At 34.1% G+C, this 19,216-nt stretch overlaps 1 protein-coding gene across 2 annotated transcripts in view; it reads left to right on the forward strand.

The window, feature by feature from the left end:
• The window catches only part of LOC136038246 (UPF0489 protein C5orf22 homolog), a 327,878-nt gene extending 309,974 nt beyond the window's left edge, over nucleotides 1-17,904 (forward strand). For both annotated transcript variants that reach the window (XM_065721355.1, XM_065721356.1), the window contains one exon: nucleotides 16,003-17,904. In XM_065721355.1, coding sequence (XP_065577427.1) covers nucleotides 16,003-16,126 — 124 coding nt within the window. In that variant the 3' untranslated portion in view covers nucleotides 16,127-17,904. The remainder of the gene's footprint in view (nucleotides 1-16,002) is intronic.
• Nucleotides 17,905-19,216: the final 1,312 nt, after the last annotated feature.

A 19,216-nucleotide genomic window follows, 5' to 3' on the forward strand; every position in this document is an offset into this window, starting at 1 on the left:
AAAAATCAAATAAAATAAAAGAGTCTCGTGACCCCGTTAAAAATAGTGAATAAAATAAATAAATCGGCAGATATTTGTTTCGCTTATGTTTTTTTCTGAACTTAAAATTCTGCTTCATTTTTAAATTCATTAAATTTTGTTAATTTGTCAGTTTTCATTTTGCTATTTGTGTCAGTTTTCACCACCGTGGCCAAAAAAAAAAATCCGTGGCCAAAAAGAAAAAAAAAATTCCGTTATTTTCTATTTTTATTACCGATCGTTATTATTAATTGTGATTGCTACTAATGTACGAGCATTCGGTTCGCTTCTTTTTCGGATCAGAGCTCGGAATTCTCTTCGAAGTTGGCTTCTTATTAAGGCTACTTATAGGCTTATTGGCTTCTCATATTATAATCAACTTATTAAGCATTTTGCACCGAATGACCAACAAGTTTTCATGTTACATTTACAAAGTGTATTTTCAGCACTAAATTCTCAGACCATTTCTAAATTATTAAAAAAAAAATGAATTATTTTTGCCAGTTTTCATCACCATGGATGGAAATTAAAATAATTGCTGCTTTTTTATAAAATATGGCCTTAGAGTCGTTAAAGCTAAAATATAAAGGAAGAAAAAAACAATTAGCACATTCAAACTTTTTTTTAACAAACTTAGTGATTTTTAAAACAAACCTGGTCTAAATAATAGATTAATATGAAGGTTGAAGCTTGGCTCTCACAAGAGTCGAATTCCACATCAAGGGCCGGATTTCCCCTCTCCTGAAGAAAAGTAAATGTGTACTGACACTCGATTCACTTCTGTTCTAGATGAAAAATCAAAAATCTCCTTTAAATTTCTTACTTTATCTACACATTAGCTGATGCGGTTCAGGGGGGAGACAGGCAGGGGGGAGACCGCTGCCTCTCCCAGTTTTTCTGACGTCTGACACTAAATTTATTTTATTTTGTATTTTTACACGTCTATGGTTTACCTTGTCCTCCCCCCAGTGGCGTAATTTCGTCAAAATCCTGGGGGAGGGGCAAAGCTGGTGCCATTTTTTTCCTAAATCAAGCGACAGTGACATTGAAAAATGAGCGATAAAGGCAAAGATACACTAAAGAAAACTGATCTGTTTCTCTTGGTGCATTATGCAGGCTTTTCTTAGTTTTGACAAGATTTTTTACTGAAACTACATTTCAGATTGGAAGGGTGAACTAGGATCTGGGAGGGGGTAAACTAGGGTCAGGGGGAAAACTAGGGCCTGGAGGGGCATTTACCTCCCCGGATTAGGATGCCTAAAACCCCAATGCTCACTGTGTCTCCGAAAAATCAATAAATTTTCATGCTATGTCTACAAAGTGTAATTTTACCTTTACATCATTAAAGCCCTTTTTAAATTCTTAAAAATGCTGTTTTTTCAGTCCTCACCACCCTGGATAAAAAAAAAATTGTTGATTTCACAAATAAAGTTTTAAGATCGTTAATGCTGAAATATATTAAGAAAGGAAGAAATGATATTTATAATATTAATAATAAAATTTTATAATATTTATAATATAAATAAATATTAAGAAAGAACAGAGCAACAAGCAAGTTGAAACTTTTTTCAAGATTTCTCTCTTTATTTAATAAGGCACTGGTTAAAAAAAAAATCTATTTGAAAGAACAGACTAGGGTAAAATTCTAGTTAATTGACTTCTTGCTACCTCGGAAAGAGTTTAAGTTAGGAAAATGAAACTTTTAGAGACGGGTCTACAGGCTGAAGTATGTCCCAGGAAGATATTTTTAAGTACCCATCTCCACTCCTTCTCCCTCTAAAGGGCCCTGAAATTTGCCTACATGACAGGTCTATTGAAATTTTGACAAAACAACATTTTACCTTAATTTTCAGTTACTAGTTGCTTTTTCTCTGCCTTTAGTTCTGAAAATGCAATTCCTGTTATTTGAGTAGAATTTTGAGCCATATCAATGCTTTTTTTTTTCAAAATTTAGGAAATGTATTTGCATATCTTTAAAACCTTATAAAATGGAATTGAGCAAAGTTATGAAGCTGAAAACAATTTTGTTGTACTTCAATTAAGGAGAAGATCTATTTTGCAAGGTTTCACTTTTATAACACACATATTTTTAAAGGTCATCAAAGGTCAGGGTCCTCTAGAGGGAGAAGGAGTGGAGGTAGTTGCCTCAAAATACCTTCCCGAGACATACTTTAGTCTGTAGATTAATCCCCGAAAGTTTCATTTTCCTAAACTAAACCTTTTCTGAGATAGCGAGAAGTCCATTAACTAGAATTTTACCCAGACTAGGGTAGGTTTACGCTAGTCGTAACGGAAGTTGTGTTCAGGTCGAGGGTCTAATTCCTCGTCATCTGACCAAAATGTTTGACGAATGCTAAAATTTAATGGTTGAAAAGAGTAATAACATATTTCAGCTTTTTTTTGGACTTTTTCCCTTTACTTAATAAGGCACTAATTTTCCAAAAAAAAAATTAGTCTAAACAACAGACTAATGCGGAGGTTTGCGCTAGGTCGTAACGAAAGTTGACTTCGTGTCGGGAGCCGAACTTCTTGTCGCCTGACGAAACATTTGACGAATATTTGCTTCGCTTGCGTTTCAGATAGAAGTTCAAAATTCTCCTGAAAACTCTACTCATTAAGCTTCTAGCTTCCGAGTGATTTATAATTGTTTACTATACACCATACTCAAATAGAGTAATTTCGTCTCTAAATCCTTACACCATCTTTAAATACTTATAAAAGGTATTTTGTCAAATCGCATCTCCAATTATAAAATGAGAATTAATTGTTGTTTTAAAATAAGGCTTTAGAATCGTTGATGCTAAAATTTAAAGGTTGAAAAGAGCAATCAGCATATTTCAGCTTTTTTCTGGACTTCTTCCCTTAACTTAATAAGATCTTCCCTTTACTTAATTTGTTTTAAAATAAGGCTTTAGAATCGTTAGTGCTGAAATATAAAAGTTGAAAAGAGCAATTAGCATATTTCAGCTTTTTTCTAGACTTCTCCCCTTTACTTAATAAGGTCCTAATTTTCCAAAAAAAAAAAATCTAGTCGAAACAGCAGACCAATGCGGAAGTTAGGCCAATGCGGTCCGTTACGCTAGGTCGTAACGGAAGTTGAATTCGCGTCGGGAGTCCAATTTCTTGTCACGCGACGAAAAAATTTGACCAATATTTGCTTTGCTAAATTTTGAAAAAAAAACTAGTCTGAACAACTGGCTAATGCGATGGTCAGTGGCGTCGTTTTGGATGGGGCAAGAGGGCAGTTGTCAACCAATAATTTTGAGAAAAAATTATAATGGAGCCCATACCCCTAGGCTTTCCGGATGTTGACCCCTCTTGCTCCTTCAAACAAAAAAGCTAGAGCTACTTCCATGGCGAAGACTTATGCTAGATCGTAACGAAAGTTGTATTTGTGCCGTAAACAGAATTTCTCGTCGCCTGACGAAAACATTTGATGCATATTTCCTTTGCTTGTGTTTCAGATCTTAGTTCAACATTCTCCTTAAAATTCTATTCATTGGGCTTCTAGCCCCCAAATGTACTACATTTGTTTACTTTATTCTCAAATAGGGTAATTTTGCCTCTAAATCCTAAAACCGTTTTAAATACTTAAGAAAAAGTTATTGGTGTCAATTTCAATCACCAATACTAAAAGGAAAATTAATTGTTTTCACAAGTAAGAGTCTTGAATCGTTAAAGCTGAAATATAAAGGAAGAAAAAAGAAATTAGCATGTTGAATCGTTAATGTTTATGCAAATTAGTAATGCGATTATGCATACAGGCTCCAGCTTGTGTCCCTAATAAGACCCTGAAGAATTAAATAATCTAACGGCTAAAAACCTTTTTATTTAAACTCCATACACGGAAGTTGGGGCAGGAATATTTCCTTTTGTGTATAGAAAATATGCAGTTGTTTTCTACAAGACAAGCGCAGGTTTTGAAGGCTATCAAATTGAAAAAAAAACGTTTTTTTTTTCAAATATAAGTAAAGAGCGGCATCAAAACTCAAATTGTTCAATTTAGGCACCTTTAAACTTAAAAATTCGCATATTTGAAATCAACATAAGAAGGAGATTTATCTTATTGTTACAAATAATCTAGTGATTACGGGTTCGGTTAGTACGGGCCACTCTTTAGTTGATGTTCGTTACCTCGGAATCTTTGATTAACCGAATATTATGTGATATCAAAATTCTGCTTTTTATAGTTTTCGGATGCTATTGGCACGGGTCGTTCTTTGCTTTTAGTTCGTTATCACAAAAACTTGACGACACAAATTTTATTTATAATAGTCAGTAAGGGTAATAAATTTGATATGTTTCGAAAGAGCGTCAAATTGGGATTTTGTAAATGCATATATTATTATTAAAATTTAATTTTTGTTACAGTGCCCTTATATTTTCTTAGTGCAAAGAAAAAAAAAGTATTCTTCTAACAAACAAGCCCTGATTTTGAAGACTATTAAATAAAAAAAAAAATTAACTGTAAGCAAGGAGCGACATTAAAACTTAAAAGAACAAAATTATTCCATATATGAGAGGGGTTGTCCCCTCCTCAATGCCCCGCTCTTTACGCTAAAGTTCGACTCGTTCTCACAACTCTACCTTTTAAAACAATCAAAAAGTTTAGGGTAAAGAGCGAAGCGTTGAGGAGGGGACAAACTTGTTTTTTTATTTAGTTTCTGAATGTTTTGAATTAAGGCATGTTTTGATTTGGCTCACCGCACATGAATAATTAAAACGGAATTGCATATTAATTTTTTTTGGCTAAATGGCTTTCTCGTTGTTTTGATCGGACGATTTTGATAAAAAAGGGGTGGGGGAGGAGGCCTAGTTGCCCTCCAATTTTTGGTTGCTTAAAAAGGCAACTAGAACTTTTAATTTTTTTACGGACGTTTTTATTAGTAATAAATATGCGCAGCTTGCGAATTAACTTACGTAACGAACTTCTATATTTGTATATTTTTGTTACGTATATGAGGGGTTTGCCCCCTCGTCAATACCTCGCTCTTTACAGTACAGCTTCAATTTTGTCCCTATTCTTTAAGAATGACCCCTGAATCAGAAAGGCCGTAGAATGAATAGTTGAAATTACTAAAATTACTTTAGCGTAAAAAGCGAGGTATTGTGAAGGAGACGGACCCCCTTATATACGTAATAGTTTATCTTCGTTTTAGGTTTTAATGCTGCTCTTTACTTCCAGCTGAAAAAACTTTTTTTTATCTATTTTTCATTTTTTTCAATAATACTGGAAAATCCTGCGTCCCCTTCATGGAAATTATCTTCCCTCATGATAAATTCCTCCATCCAAAGATCCTCCCACGTAACCCCTCCTTCAACCCCCCACCCTCAACACGAAAAAGTCCCCCTGAAAACGTCTGTACACTGCCCAATAACCATTACTGTATGTAAACAATGGTCAAAGTTTGTAACTTGCAGTCCCTCCCCCGGGGACCGTGGGGGATTAAGTCGTCGCGAAAGACATAATTATTAGGTTTCTCGAAACTTAGATCCTGTAACTTCGGGAAAAACTGAGCGTGGGAGGGGGCCTAGGTGCCCTCCAATTTGTTGTCACTTAAAAAGTGCGCTAGAATTTTTAATGTCCGTTAGAATGAGCCCTCTTGCGACACTCTAGGACTACTGGGTCGACATGGTCACCCCAGGAAAAAAAAAAAATAAACATGCATCCGTAATTTGTCTTCTGGCAAAAAAATACAAAATTCCGCATTTTTGCATATATGAGCTTGAAACTTCTATAGTAGGGTTCTCTGATACGCTGAATCTGATGGTGTCATTTTTGTTAATGTCTTTTAGGGGGTGTTTCCCCCTATTTTCTAAAATAAGGCTAGTTTTCTCAAGCTCGTAACTTTTGATGGGTAAGACTAAACTTGAAAAAACTTTATATTTAAAATCAGCATAAAAATACAATCCTTTGATGTAACTATTGGTATCAGAATTACATTTTTTAGAGTTTCGGTTACCATTGAGCCGGGTCACTCTTTACTACAGTTCGTTACCACGAACTGTTTGATAAACTTAAAAATGAATCAAAGATTTGGTACTTGGCTGTTATTGGAAACACACCCAAGAAGTGGAGTTAGGTTAAACTTAATGAAATAGAAGAAAACATGATCGAACTGTTTGATAAACTTAAAAATGAATCAAAGATTTGGTACTTGGCTGTTATTGGAAACACACCCAAGAAGTGGAGTTAGGTTAAACTTAATGAAATAGAAGAAAACATGATAATAAAATAGTACTTCAGAAACAAAATTATGGAAACCTAATCTAACCCCTCCACCCCCTAATGTGCAACTATATAGTCCAAATTATACAAATCCAATGCATTTTGTCTAAATCCAACAGATTGTATCATTTGTTTTTGTAGCTTCGAAACCGATTTTCTGAGATGTAACATAAGCGTAATTCTCGAATGTGTTTTCAATAACCCAAAAGTAGCCTATTAGAGATTTAATTCAAGGGAAGAAAAGAGCGACATTAAAACTCAAAATCTTTAATCAAAGTATCTTTAAGCTTAAAAGATGTTTCGTATTTGTATGAGTTTTTAAAATGTGTATGTATTGTCATCAAAGTTCTGCTTCTTGGAGTTTCGGTTGCTGTTGTCACGTGTTGGAGTTGGCAACGCATGCTGTTTACTTATGCTTCTTTACCATAAATTCTTTGATTAAACGATTATCGTTTATACAAAACATCTGGATTTGCTATTTCTGTGATATAAATGTTCTGAAAAAATAATTAGTCATTAAAAATATTAAAATAATGAAAATTTTTTGCAACTGATTTTTTATATTTTTATATTTACATTATTCTTTTATATTTTTATCTCTATACAATATCTTTAAAGAAGATTCTATAATTTATTGATATCGCAGTTATGTCTTCTTAGAGCTTCGGTTCCTGTTGGCACGGACCGCTCTTTATTTACAGTTCGTTACTACGGATCTATTACGTTTGATTATATGTGTTTTATTTATACATAAATGTATTATTTACTATTTCTGTGGGCATAAATATGCTGCTTAAATCATTCCTCATTAAGGATGATATTTTTCACTTGTAAGTAGCGTTAGTATTCTAGCTACTGATTCTGCCTCCTTATTTGGGCACTAAAGCTTGCCTATACCACAGATCATACACCCTTATTTTGACACTATAGGTTGCCAATGCTACAGACCGAACACCTGAAGCTTGTCTTACTTAAAGGCCAGGTGATACTACAGAAAGTACATCTATTTTGCTTATTTGCATGATGATCTCATTTCCACATATCAATGGGTTCGTAGCAACCCGCCATAGCAACCAAACCCAATATAAGGTTGGATTTTCAATGTAATTCATATTAGCAAGAAAATAGAATTCAGAGAGAGAACACCTTCAATATACTCTTTTTCGTCAAGTTTTTACTTGACAATACATATTAGCAAAACTGAGTGGTATGTTTATACTATTAGAAGTTGATAGTGGAGCTGGTAACAGCAATGATATAAAGAAAAGAGTGCCAAACGAAGCAGTAGAAATTACAACAGGATATCGACTAAGCCTTGAATAGGACGAAATCTATGCAAGATACGTGATATCATTGCGCAAGTTCAAATGGGAGGAGCAGTTATGTTTTACATTAAAACTCAATTTAATGCATATACATAGGCTTCAAGCTACTTTAAATGCAATAGTGAAATGTATTGAGAACGTGAAAAATGAGTGATATATTGTTGTACCTATGTAAAAAAAATTGCTAAATTGAGAATGGTTTTCTTCCTAGATAATTTGTAGTAGGTTACCATTCCTCTAGGAATATTCTTGGTAGAAAGAATTTTAGTTAGCCTGTAGTCCGCTGTGAGAGTGTTAGGATTTAAAAATGGATGGATTTGAGAAACAAAAATCATGCTCAATCTTGTGGTTTTGAAAAAATGTTTGATTCTAAATGATGATTTTCAAAAAATATTTTCTCAAAGAATGCTTTATGATATAATGAGAAAGGATTCTCCGTCTTTGGAAAATTGTATGCAATTTTTAGGTCGTGACCCAAACGCGTTTAAACAATTTATTAACATATTAATTGAAATGAAAGAAAGTAATATTATGGATTTGCTTTTGAACACTTTCTTAGGAAGTCAATGATGGTTTAAGACTCTATTGACATGATTTTTTCATGAGAACAATAAATATATCAGCAATTTAGAAGATCCTGTCCAAACAGGTTTTGTCATGTTACTCGAATACTCCTCTTTCTCTCTCTCTTTCTCTCTCTAGAACTAGAAAAACATTCCTTTATCGACTGTAAGTTAGTTTCATTTTTGCGGTAAGAGAGTCAAAATTGAAAAAAAATTCTATTCATGTCGACTATGCATGTATACCCTTGGCAGCTGATTATCATGTGAGAATTGTACAACTGTTGATGAGTATGATGAAAAGTGTATATTATACAATCCGTGTAAATTGCACAGACGACATGCAGTACAAATTCAAGACTATAATTCCTGTCTCGAAGAGATTTGTTACTCGCACACTAGAGGATTACTATGCTTCAATTGTCACTATGATAAATGTGATCAGTGGGACAACACCTATCCCGGTATGATTGGAAAGAATCCAAAACGAGATTTTAGTTTATTTATAAGAGACTTGTATCGCCGAGGTTTTAAATTGTTTTGGTTGATAGAATCAGGTCTACGCTTCAACTGTTGGAATAACAAGAGAATTTAGTTTCTGCGTCATTGTTATGAAGATAATGGCTACTATGATTATAAACATACTGAATTTTATTTGGCTATTACAGAAAGAGATTCTCCATTTGAAAACACTGTATGCTATATTGCTTCATATAAGCAAATTAAAACACATGAATTTTACAGTATGAATGAAAATAGTATCATTGACTTCACAAAGAGATACAATAAGAGTGAAGTTACATTGTACTGTAGTTAATGTGACCATGACTTTGCACATCAAAATCAGTATGCAGTAAATTCAGATGATCTACCGCCATTAGTTATTAGTGGGGACACCACTATACGTAGAAGAAGAAATCTAAAGAGGAGAAAAATGTCAATTTATATGTATATATAGTTTTATTAATAAATACATTAAAAAGAGTTTTAGAACAATTTATTCATGGCGCACTGAAATTAATATTACACAGTTTTGAAAGTATACTTTCCACAAGGAAGTTATTCAGGCGAGGATTATCTACGTAAATGTTGATAAATTCATTGTAAGTATAGCACCGACATCAGAAAACAAATATAGTAGTACATGAAAACCAAACCTTTTATTCGTTAAATCCTGCACTCTCTTCTGGTTTTGAATAATAGTTTTTCCCCTGCTTTCAATAAAATCGTTGACGTGGGGAGTGTAAAATGAGTATGGTAGGTGAAAAGGATCAAAAAATTCTATATTCTTCGCTGTTTGAGTGCTAACTTCGTCAAAGTTAACACTTATTTCAAAGAAATCAGATGGTAGACAAAAGGATTTGTATTTGGACATGTACGGATCCAAATTAAATACTCTGATTATTTGATTTGTGTTCATGGCGTGAGCTCTAGTAGAGCATTACCTTCGGAAATGATTTCCCAGTAATATTCAAATTGATTTAATGAGAGTAATGCAATCTCTCAGCTAGTGGTTTGGCAACTGTTTACTCTAAACGTACACTTACGTTCGTACAATCCTCATATCTTGAGTCCCAGGCAAGTCCAATACGATGATACCATGAGTTTTTGCAAACACTGTCTCGGTTATACGATTTTCAAATTGTTGTGAATCTCGATCTAGGGATTACATTTTCAACTATTACAGGGCCTTATAGGATTTATCAAAGGATAAATTATAGAATGGGATTCGATTTACTTTACAGACAAGAGAAAAAAGTCCAAGCTGTTCAAATTTGTGTGGGCAACTTGTCCGATATCCTATAGCACTCGTACTTTTTACAAATGCCAATTCTAGTTTCGAAGAAATTTCACCTTTGATAAATGTAGAGTCAGTGATTGTGCGTGAACCCGTGGTAATATGTAGCAGATTGGTAATTTTATGAGGAACAAGTAGTTTGATATTATTTCCACTAGCTCTCACTTTTTCCACTGCCAAAGCAATAGAACTCATAACCTGTTGCTTTCGTACATAAACTATTGCCGAGATGAGAGAGACTGTTACATCGTATAATAAAAGGAAGTTCCTTTCGCAAAATGAAATTAGATGGAGCAAACATTAATTTTATTAACGCTTGCTCCTTCAATATGAACACCTTCATATTTGGTGGTAGCCATTGGGGTATATTAAATATCTCGTGATTTATTTCCCCAAATAAATGTAATTCACTAGTTATCGCCTCTTTGAGTGCATCTGTAGTGTCATTGTCTGTCTTATATGCTTATTCATTGGTTGAGCCCCTCAATTTCTTATATAACTTTGGTTTCATCAACATGAACTGTATGTAGCTTGTATGATTTAAGAGATTGTTACTAGTGCTCACCAATGTTCCATTTATGTAGACACTGATTTGTCGAAACAATTTTCGTAGGATATTCCATAAGTAAGACTTGGCATTTCATTGTCAGATTTCTTGACTACCACATGTAAGTCTATAAATGTGGAAGACATATCCAACGAAATAATCTTCATTGGAAAAAATTTGAAAATGAATGTCTTTAGAGAGCGATTGTTGCGGGTAGAATTGTTCATAGTAACCATGTTTTACGCTCACATTAACATTTTCTGCATTGAATAAATTTAAAGATGAAGTGATTGACGGTTGGGAATTCTTGTGTGGTAGATACGCCATTTCAGTCTAGGAAAAGAAATTCTTTTTTGGTGTAACAATTTTCTTCCATCGTTTCTTCTTCATCTTTTTTGACAAAAGTGCTTTTGTCTTTCATTCCTGACCTGAGTAAAGACTGATGAGTAATGCGGTGTTTGTTGACCATTTTAAATCTTTTCCACTTTGTCGAGATTTCAATTGCTCATCAAGGGTTCTTGCACCGGTCCTGGGCTTTTCTGAAACATTCTTTTTAAAATTCTTGCCAGAGCCCCAATTTTGTAGTATAGAGGATGCAAAATCCGTAGCAGCCGGTACAATATATTTTTTAGCCAATAGAACTGCAAAGCGAATCAACTTACCAAACCAACTGCCAAGACCATAGCTTGACATTTATGAACGACCTTTGTAATAGTCCATTCCATGACCCATTTCTCTTGGACCAAGAGTAGCAACATAACAATCAATATCAGGACAAAGGAATGCCATTTTTGTATTAGACATCTTGCTATTGAACGGGTCAAAAATGGCATGTAATTACGGCCAAACCTTTTGCTACTGATAAATGATCTCCTAATTCAGTGCTCAATATTAACTGGCAAAGTTCCAAATAGAAAGTGTTTACAGGGATATAGTGGAGATACTTTATATTGCAATGATGAATGTGATCTTGACTGTTTTTTCGTTCAAGAACATGTAAGAGGGGAATATTACTATTAACAACTCTCAATATTTCAACGAAAGAAGCCTAAAGAAATATACATCAGTCCGTGGAGAAACCAGGTGGATAGTCAGCGAAAATAACGCAATCCATGCCACTAGTTTTTGCAGCACTTCTACCATTGATTATACTCTGTTTGAAACCAAGAACTTGTCTCAGATTATCATTGAGAATAACACTTTCACTGTCAATGGGGAAAATAATGTAGATCTTGCCCTGTTTCATTGAATAGTTGAATTGAAAGGCATCATTTTTAAGAGCAGAGATTCTTCTATTGATAGAACGACACAAATCGTTCATACTACCAGATTTCTTGTATTCTAAAGTGAGGAAGGTTTCTATCTAATGCTCGCTAACGAGTGGCAAATCATGTGGTCTAACTTTTATGTCATATGTACCATATTTTCTTAGGATATCATATGTATTTTTTAGAATGCAATCGACAAGAGCAATTTCAGACTTGCGATTGAATTTGATAGTGGGAGAGAGTTTTGTCCAAAAATCACTTGTTTTATTCAAATCGTTGTAGATTGGATTAGAGGCATTGAACATGAATGCCACATAGAAATCATTAGGCATTGTTTATGTCTTCAACTCCTACCCAAGAATCAAACTCTGAGTTATATCCTAGCCAACGAACTAGCAGCTTCGATTTGAAAGATTTTACTATTATTTTAACTTTTTTAAATTCAAGGTCATAAAAACCATCTCTTCATCTTTGGTGTTTCGTAGACTATATGTTATGGATTTAGTTCTTAGGATTTTTGACACTTTAAGAAGTTCAGTGGACCATTTGTAATTCCCCTTTTCAAAAATATTAGTTTTTCTATTAATTCGAACAGTATCACCGGCATTGATCCTTCACAACCTTTTCACTGGAATATTGTCGAAAAAAAAGTGTCATGTGTCTTATGATCTCCTCGATGAGCCTCCTGAGGACTAAAGTCGGTCACACGGGGGAGTTGATCGTAAATTTACATAATTTTATCTAAGTCTTGAATAATTTACCTGTAATAACAACCTCCCCTGGAATTGGTTTCTAGGATCCCCCGCCTTTCTTTAATTCATAGTTCTTTTTGCTTAATTCTATCCTATGTCGGATTTTTTTCCTGTTTTGTTTTTGTTTTTCTTATGCTTTAACTGCTTTGTCAGTCATTTCATGATTTTATAACGTTTTTTTACAAATAAAATATTTTGTACAAAAGTTTGTATCCTTTGGATTTCTTGTTTCAAGATAAAACTTCGATGCGTAATCGTTTCTGCAATTTAAGCATCTTGTAGCTTGTGTACATTGGTAAGCTCGTTCAAGATTTGTCTCTAATATAAGTGTTAAATCCCGTGTAGTGAAGAGGAAAAGAAAGGCTTTTGATCATGTATGAAGGTGTACCATATTCTAGCCAGAATGATACTCTGTCTTTTATTTCATCTCTGATAGCATATTCAAATTCCAATAGAGTAAAAGACACTATTACTAAAAAATGTGCCAAGAGCAACCCGTAATATTATCTGGTAATACTCTCTAAAGCATTACTTAAATGCAGGTGTACTTCAAATGTAACCAAATTCAAATAATCGGTTTCCCCTCTGCGCGTCAGCTATTGCAGCCATATGGGAACATGTAATTCATTTAATCCTTCTAGTATAATCGAAAAAGGGATTCTCCTTGTGTGCAATAGGTTAGCATGTAGAAGGTATTCTCCAAATCATAATATTAAAAAGACTGTCATAGTCCAATTAGTTACCGCTCTGTTCCATTGAGGGGAAATCCCTTTCGAATCCTAATGTGGACAGAAATCTTTAGTTAATAAACGTTCCCTCAAAAAAAAGATAAACACACTACAAAAAATTAAATCTCTTAAAGTATTATGTAGCATCCCACGTGTACATCGTCATTACGTAACATTCCGCGTATGTGTCCTCCACAGTTATAAGCAGGGTCCCCCAAGGGGCCTGATGAAACAGGTCATGTTAGAATGCGTCATCCTTAACATAAGTAAACATTCCCTATTAAGTAAGAACTAAATAAATCTTGAAAATTCCCGAAAAACGTCTTGTCGGTGAAATTGGTTGGTAGGGGGCCCTGATGGATTGGATGTTATGGCCTACGTTGAATTGGGCTGCTAGGAAATCCTGATGGAATGGCTTGCAAGAGGGCGGTTGAATTGGATGCTAGAGCTCCCCGTTGCAATTGGATGCTAAGGCTCCCAGTGAAATTGGATGATAGGCCCCCCTGTAGTTATGGGTCTGATGCTAAGGGCCACGGATGGAATTGGATGCTAAGGCCCCATGTGAAATTAAGATGGCCCTAGTGGTTAGGTTAATGAGCCCGGTGAAATTGGATGCAAGGGCCACCAATGGAATTTGACGCTAGGGCTTCATTGTGATTGGTTGCTAGGGACTCCCGTTTGTATTGGATGCTAGGGTGCCTAGTTGAATTGCTTGCTAAGTTCCGGCGTCTTGAAGGCTCCTTACTATTAGGCCCTGAAAGTTTTTTGAAGATCAAAGAAACTATTAGGTAAAACCCAAAATCTATTACGTAACAAGCAAAGTAGACATTCCTTATTATGTAACAGACACTTGCATATCTTAGAAAACGTTCCCTATGATGTGACTTACACCTGCGTCTTGAAGGGGTCGAAGGGATATCTGACCGCTTTTAAGGACGCCCTGGGTGTAGTGGTCGGTTGTATTGCGGGGGTACTGGCCGGTTAAATGTATTATGGTGTCATTACTCCTGCTGATGTCAATGCTACTTATTAATATAAATTGGCAAAACCCCAGACAATCTAATAAAAAAATCATAAATAATAATTCAATGAATCATGTATATTAACAAATTAGCACAATCAATTAAATCTTACAGAGTCAAAATATATTTAAAATTATGAACAAATGAATAGCGCGATAATAGAGGCTATTAGAATAGAGTTTGGTTCAATGATGAGATTGAGCATCCTTTGCTGGGCGTGGAGATTGGGGGAAGTGAAAGGGGGATATGTACTGTAGCATTAGTGGTGAGCGACAGGTGTTTGCGACGTTCACCTTCACCCACCCTAAAGTTTGTTTATGCTATACTACTGTCATCTCCAGCAGCTTATTGCTGGCAATGGTAGTAAAATTCAAGCGCCAGCACTTATATTGATGATTGTTTAATGTGTGTTTATTGTTTATATGTGTTTAATGTGTGTTATTGTTTATATTTATATGTTTATATATTTATATGTGTGTGTTTATTGTATATTTTAAATTCACCAAGCCGTATGTGTATCAAATAGTTATTTTTCTTCACTACCGCTTGAATATCACCTACTTCAATAGCACATCCTGTTGCCCCCCAATAAAAATACTGTAGCTACACCCCTGCTCATTATTATTATGAAAGCTGTCATAGGGCAAACTCAGTACCTCTAATTAGGGTGTGTGTGGAATGTGCCCCCTAGATTTTGGAAATTTTTTTTTTGGTTTCTTCATTTTAAAATATCTTTTTTCCTAGTATTTTAGTTGAAGTAAATCGTAAAACAACAAAACTGTCCCTATACATTTTGCCCCCCCCCCTACATTTTTTAAATTGACCTCGAAAACGCTGATTTTTCTAAATCAGTCTTGAAAACACCAGAATGGATTTGATGCACTCTAATACTGAATTGTCTCTTTACTCTTTGAAATGGGGTTGAATTCTAATTTTTTTATTTTATTTTTTTATTATTATTATTATAAGCCTTTTCTTAGAATTTAAGGAAAATAATGCTTTTCTTAAATAATTATCTGTCAAACTTTTCAGCTGTTTTTTCCTAAGGTGTTGATTATTACATGACTCGAGGGGCCGCGCACTTAAAAATCATGTACACCAAGGTGGCACGTGGCAGAAGCGTGCCACAATGAGATCGAAGAGGCATGGTGTGGTGAAAGTGAGCCATGCATAGCAGAACAAGGGGTTCTTCTGGATTTCCACCAGGCAAAAAGTGGGCCCCCCCTCGACACGACTGAATAATACAATCATAAAAATAATGGTACTTGTATGATATAATATTTTTGTATGAGCAACATTCTTCTAATATGTTTCTCTGTCGCTCAATCCTAATGAAATATACCAAATCAAAATAAAAATAGAATAGTTTAGAAAAAAATTAGGCTCTATATTTGCACATTAGATGTGGGGGGGGGTAAGGTATAGCGGGTCTACATGCCTAATGTTTTAGGTACAATTATTCTGCATATTATGTAGTAAGAATGGTTTTCTAACTTCGCACTGTCCAAATAATTCCCCCCCCCCTAATGTGCAAATATATATCCCAAATTATATGCTTTCCATCTATTCTGTCACTTATCTTTGTCTTGTCTCACGGAAAAGCTGAATGAAACTAACCGAAAAAACCGGTTCTATAATGCTTTAATGAATGAACAACTTGAGCGGCAGGGGGCTTATCATACAAGTACCAAATAAATATTTAATTCATGTGAAGTTTCAAATTAATTCAAAATTTGAATCAAGTTTATTTTTCAGGTCTAGTGATGACGATTACTGTCCCAAAGATGATGTTGACTTTATTCAAGATTGCGTTTTGGGATCTCTTAATGGAATATACTCTGCCATTGACATAAAGTGTGCCTATAAGGAACAAGACTAAAGCTTCAACGTCGGGGTGCTAATTTACAAAAATGTAGTTGTTGGGCTGGGATTTTCTTAGATTTTAAGACGAAGATACAAAAAATTATCTCCCCACAACCCCTCCGATTGGCACCCCTGTTCTGCCTTTGTCTTTATAATCTGTTTTTTTCTTCTATTACAATAAGGATTGAAATAACTAAGTTGGATAATTTGTCAATTGCTACTGATGAGATAGGATCTTTCTATTTCGTTATTTTCTTTTTAAATATGTAACATATAAAAATAATCTGATATACTAAAATTTAATTATTAAAATTTGTGTATATAAATAAAATGTTAATATTAGAAAAAATATTAGCAATAATATATACAAATTTAATTTAATATATAAATTTAAATCATTTTGAAACAGTTATGTAGCGATTTTGACATGTCGTCGTCTTCTTCAGCTGTGTTCTAGAACTCAATTATTGTTATATTTAATTAAATACTGGTTATTATTTTCGTTCCAGACAACGGGTGACTCAAAATTACAAGCAATGTGCATTACTATAAGATGGGGAATGGAGTACAATATTAGCCCCTTTTATGTATTAAAAACATTTTAGGGGGTACATTTGTTGTTTTTTCCCCATTTTAGGCTTAAGGTAACAATAAATAATTATTTGTAAAAATTAGATGCTAGAGCAGACCCTTAGAATCAATATTGGACTGGTATTATGTAAAATTTATATTTTCAACACATTTTCAGAAAAAACCTACTAAACAAAGCTGAATCGATTAAATGATTATCGTTTCGAAATGATCACTTTAAAAAATCCTAAAAAAAATATAAATAAATTAAATATAAGTAATAAAAAAATATAAATATAAATAAATTAGTTAAAGTGATACTTGAAAAAAAAAAAACAACTTCGGGAACACCTGTGTCGTGGTAATGAAAAGTATTAATTTGGATTTATTTAATACTTTTTTTTACATCGCCTTCGAAGATTTGCATTACTATTAGGTTGTCACAGTTCGGCTGTATGCTACACAACATAAATGCTACAGAAAAATTAGTACAATTCTGGTGTAGTACAATACAACATAAAAATTAATTTTGAGTTTTTGACTGTTATTAATAAAGGGTCGTGCGTGAAAATTACCTAGCATCCAGAAGGTTTAATGTTAAGAATTTCAATTTTCAACTATTTCTATGAGTGAAAAATATTTCACCCTCCCCCTTCCATCCAAAGAAAAAAACATCCAGAAAATGATGAACAGATTCAAATCATAAATCATTAAAGACCTAAACCTAACTCTGAGGAAGTCACAAAGGATATCGTGGTAGAAGAAGGACGACGAAATTGTTGACATTAAAATTGAAAAAAACTGGAATTTTTTATTAAAAAAGCACTAAAGTGCCAAGGACATTTTGGCCAAGTATTCATACCTGAGAACCACAATTTTTAAGACCTTTCGTCCATTTTTTTTAAATTATGAAGTTCATTGTACAATATAAAATTTTCGGTAGTGTTGCCGTGTTGGACCATGAAAATAAATAAACAAAATTAGTTGGTTATATTTGGCAGAACTTTTCATAAGAAAAATTCAAACCTAAACAATATCCCAATTCCCAAAGACTACTACACTTTCAACGGAAAGCTGTACTTTCTTAAGCGCTTTGGTGTCACTTGTTTTCATGTTGTTCTTTTTTTGATTTTTTTGCTCACTCTTTTTAAATTAGCGCCATCTATTAACAAAAAGTACATAATTACATGCGGAGACCTTTTCTATTAAAATATGAGCTTGTGAGTTTTTCTAATTTTTCTAAGTCATATATGTAAGTTTCTACTGTACCGAAAGTTTCTACTTTCATCGTTGTTTGAGTGGACCGCTTCATCTTGCCCAACAGCTACAACATGATAAAAATGATTAAATAAAATTTCCTATTATTTTCAGGCTGGTCTGAATGCCATGGCCATTATTATAATTAACATCCGTGACGTCAATGATAATGCGCCGTGTTTTCTCTCCTTTTCCTATGAGGGTATAATAAACGAAGCGGTTCTTGCAATCTAGAATCCTCTTTTTCTGCTACTGGCTTAGTAGTGAATAGTTTAATTTCAAGTACCACAAGTAAAATCATTCGGTATCACACCAAAACCAAACCACTGAATTAGATGGCAAAACAAGACCTGACCCAGGTCTGTTTAAATGCACTCCGGTAGAATGGATAACAACGCAGGATAACACTTCCTAACAGTTCTGACAAACAGAAGTTGCACACAATTGCTGTTCTAAGAATACTATCTATTATTTTATAAGATAAACTATCAGAGAAACTGTTTTGGCGGAGAAAAGGAAGAGAGACAGAAGGAGAAAAGGAAGACTGTTTTCCTAAATTAGTGATTAATATAGACCAGCACTTGAATGAGGCCTTAACCCTTCTCATCCATACAATCACATAGGTCAAACAGCATAGCCACACACAATCAACCATAAAGAATAATCCATGGACAGGCAGTCATGTCGTCAATAAGTATAAGTCGTCATTTACCAAACAGTTTCACAAAGATTCACTATAAAAAGTTCCTATTTTAGCTATTTTCTTGAGTGACAAAGGAGGAGATAACAAATTTCTGAAAAATAAGAAACTAAATATCTTATAAATCCTATAGAACTTGCATCTTATTATTCACACAACGTCTTTTGGATTGAACTAGCCGCTACGACTTCTGGTGAGCAAACAAAACTGAAACAACCTTCATAATATTTGTTTATTGAAGCTTTTTTTGTTATCTAACAATTTAATCTCTAATCAATAACGTTTGAAAGTATTTCATTTGCCATTGATGTCAGTTTGGATTTCCGTTTTTGTTATACATCTTTTTTTATTTTTAAGCACTCAACTCTATGAATTTTTCCACACCATCATGTCTTAGAATCTCCAATGGATTTATGCTGCTATAAAATCTAGAACTCAGGAACACTTTTCCAACAGGAAAAAGTGCATACGAAGAAACCTGGTTTCCACCGTAATTCAAAAGGTGGTATGTTACATAACCCGGCTGACTGACCGTATTTCCAACAGTAGGTTGTACGAAAAATGTGGTTCAATCCCGCT

Source organism: Artemia franciscana, chromosome 17 (genome assembly GCF_032884065.1).
Source record: "Artemia franciscana chromosome 17, ASM3288406v1, whole genome shotgun sequence".
In the NCBI taxonomy this organism is placed as follows: domain Eukaryota; kingdom Metazoa; phylum Arthropoda; class Branchiopoda; order Anostraca; family Artemiidae; genus Artemia; species Artemia franciscana.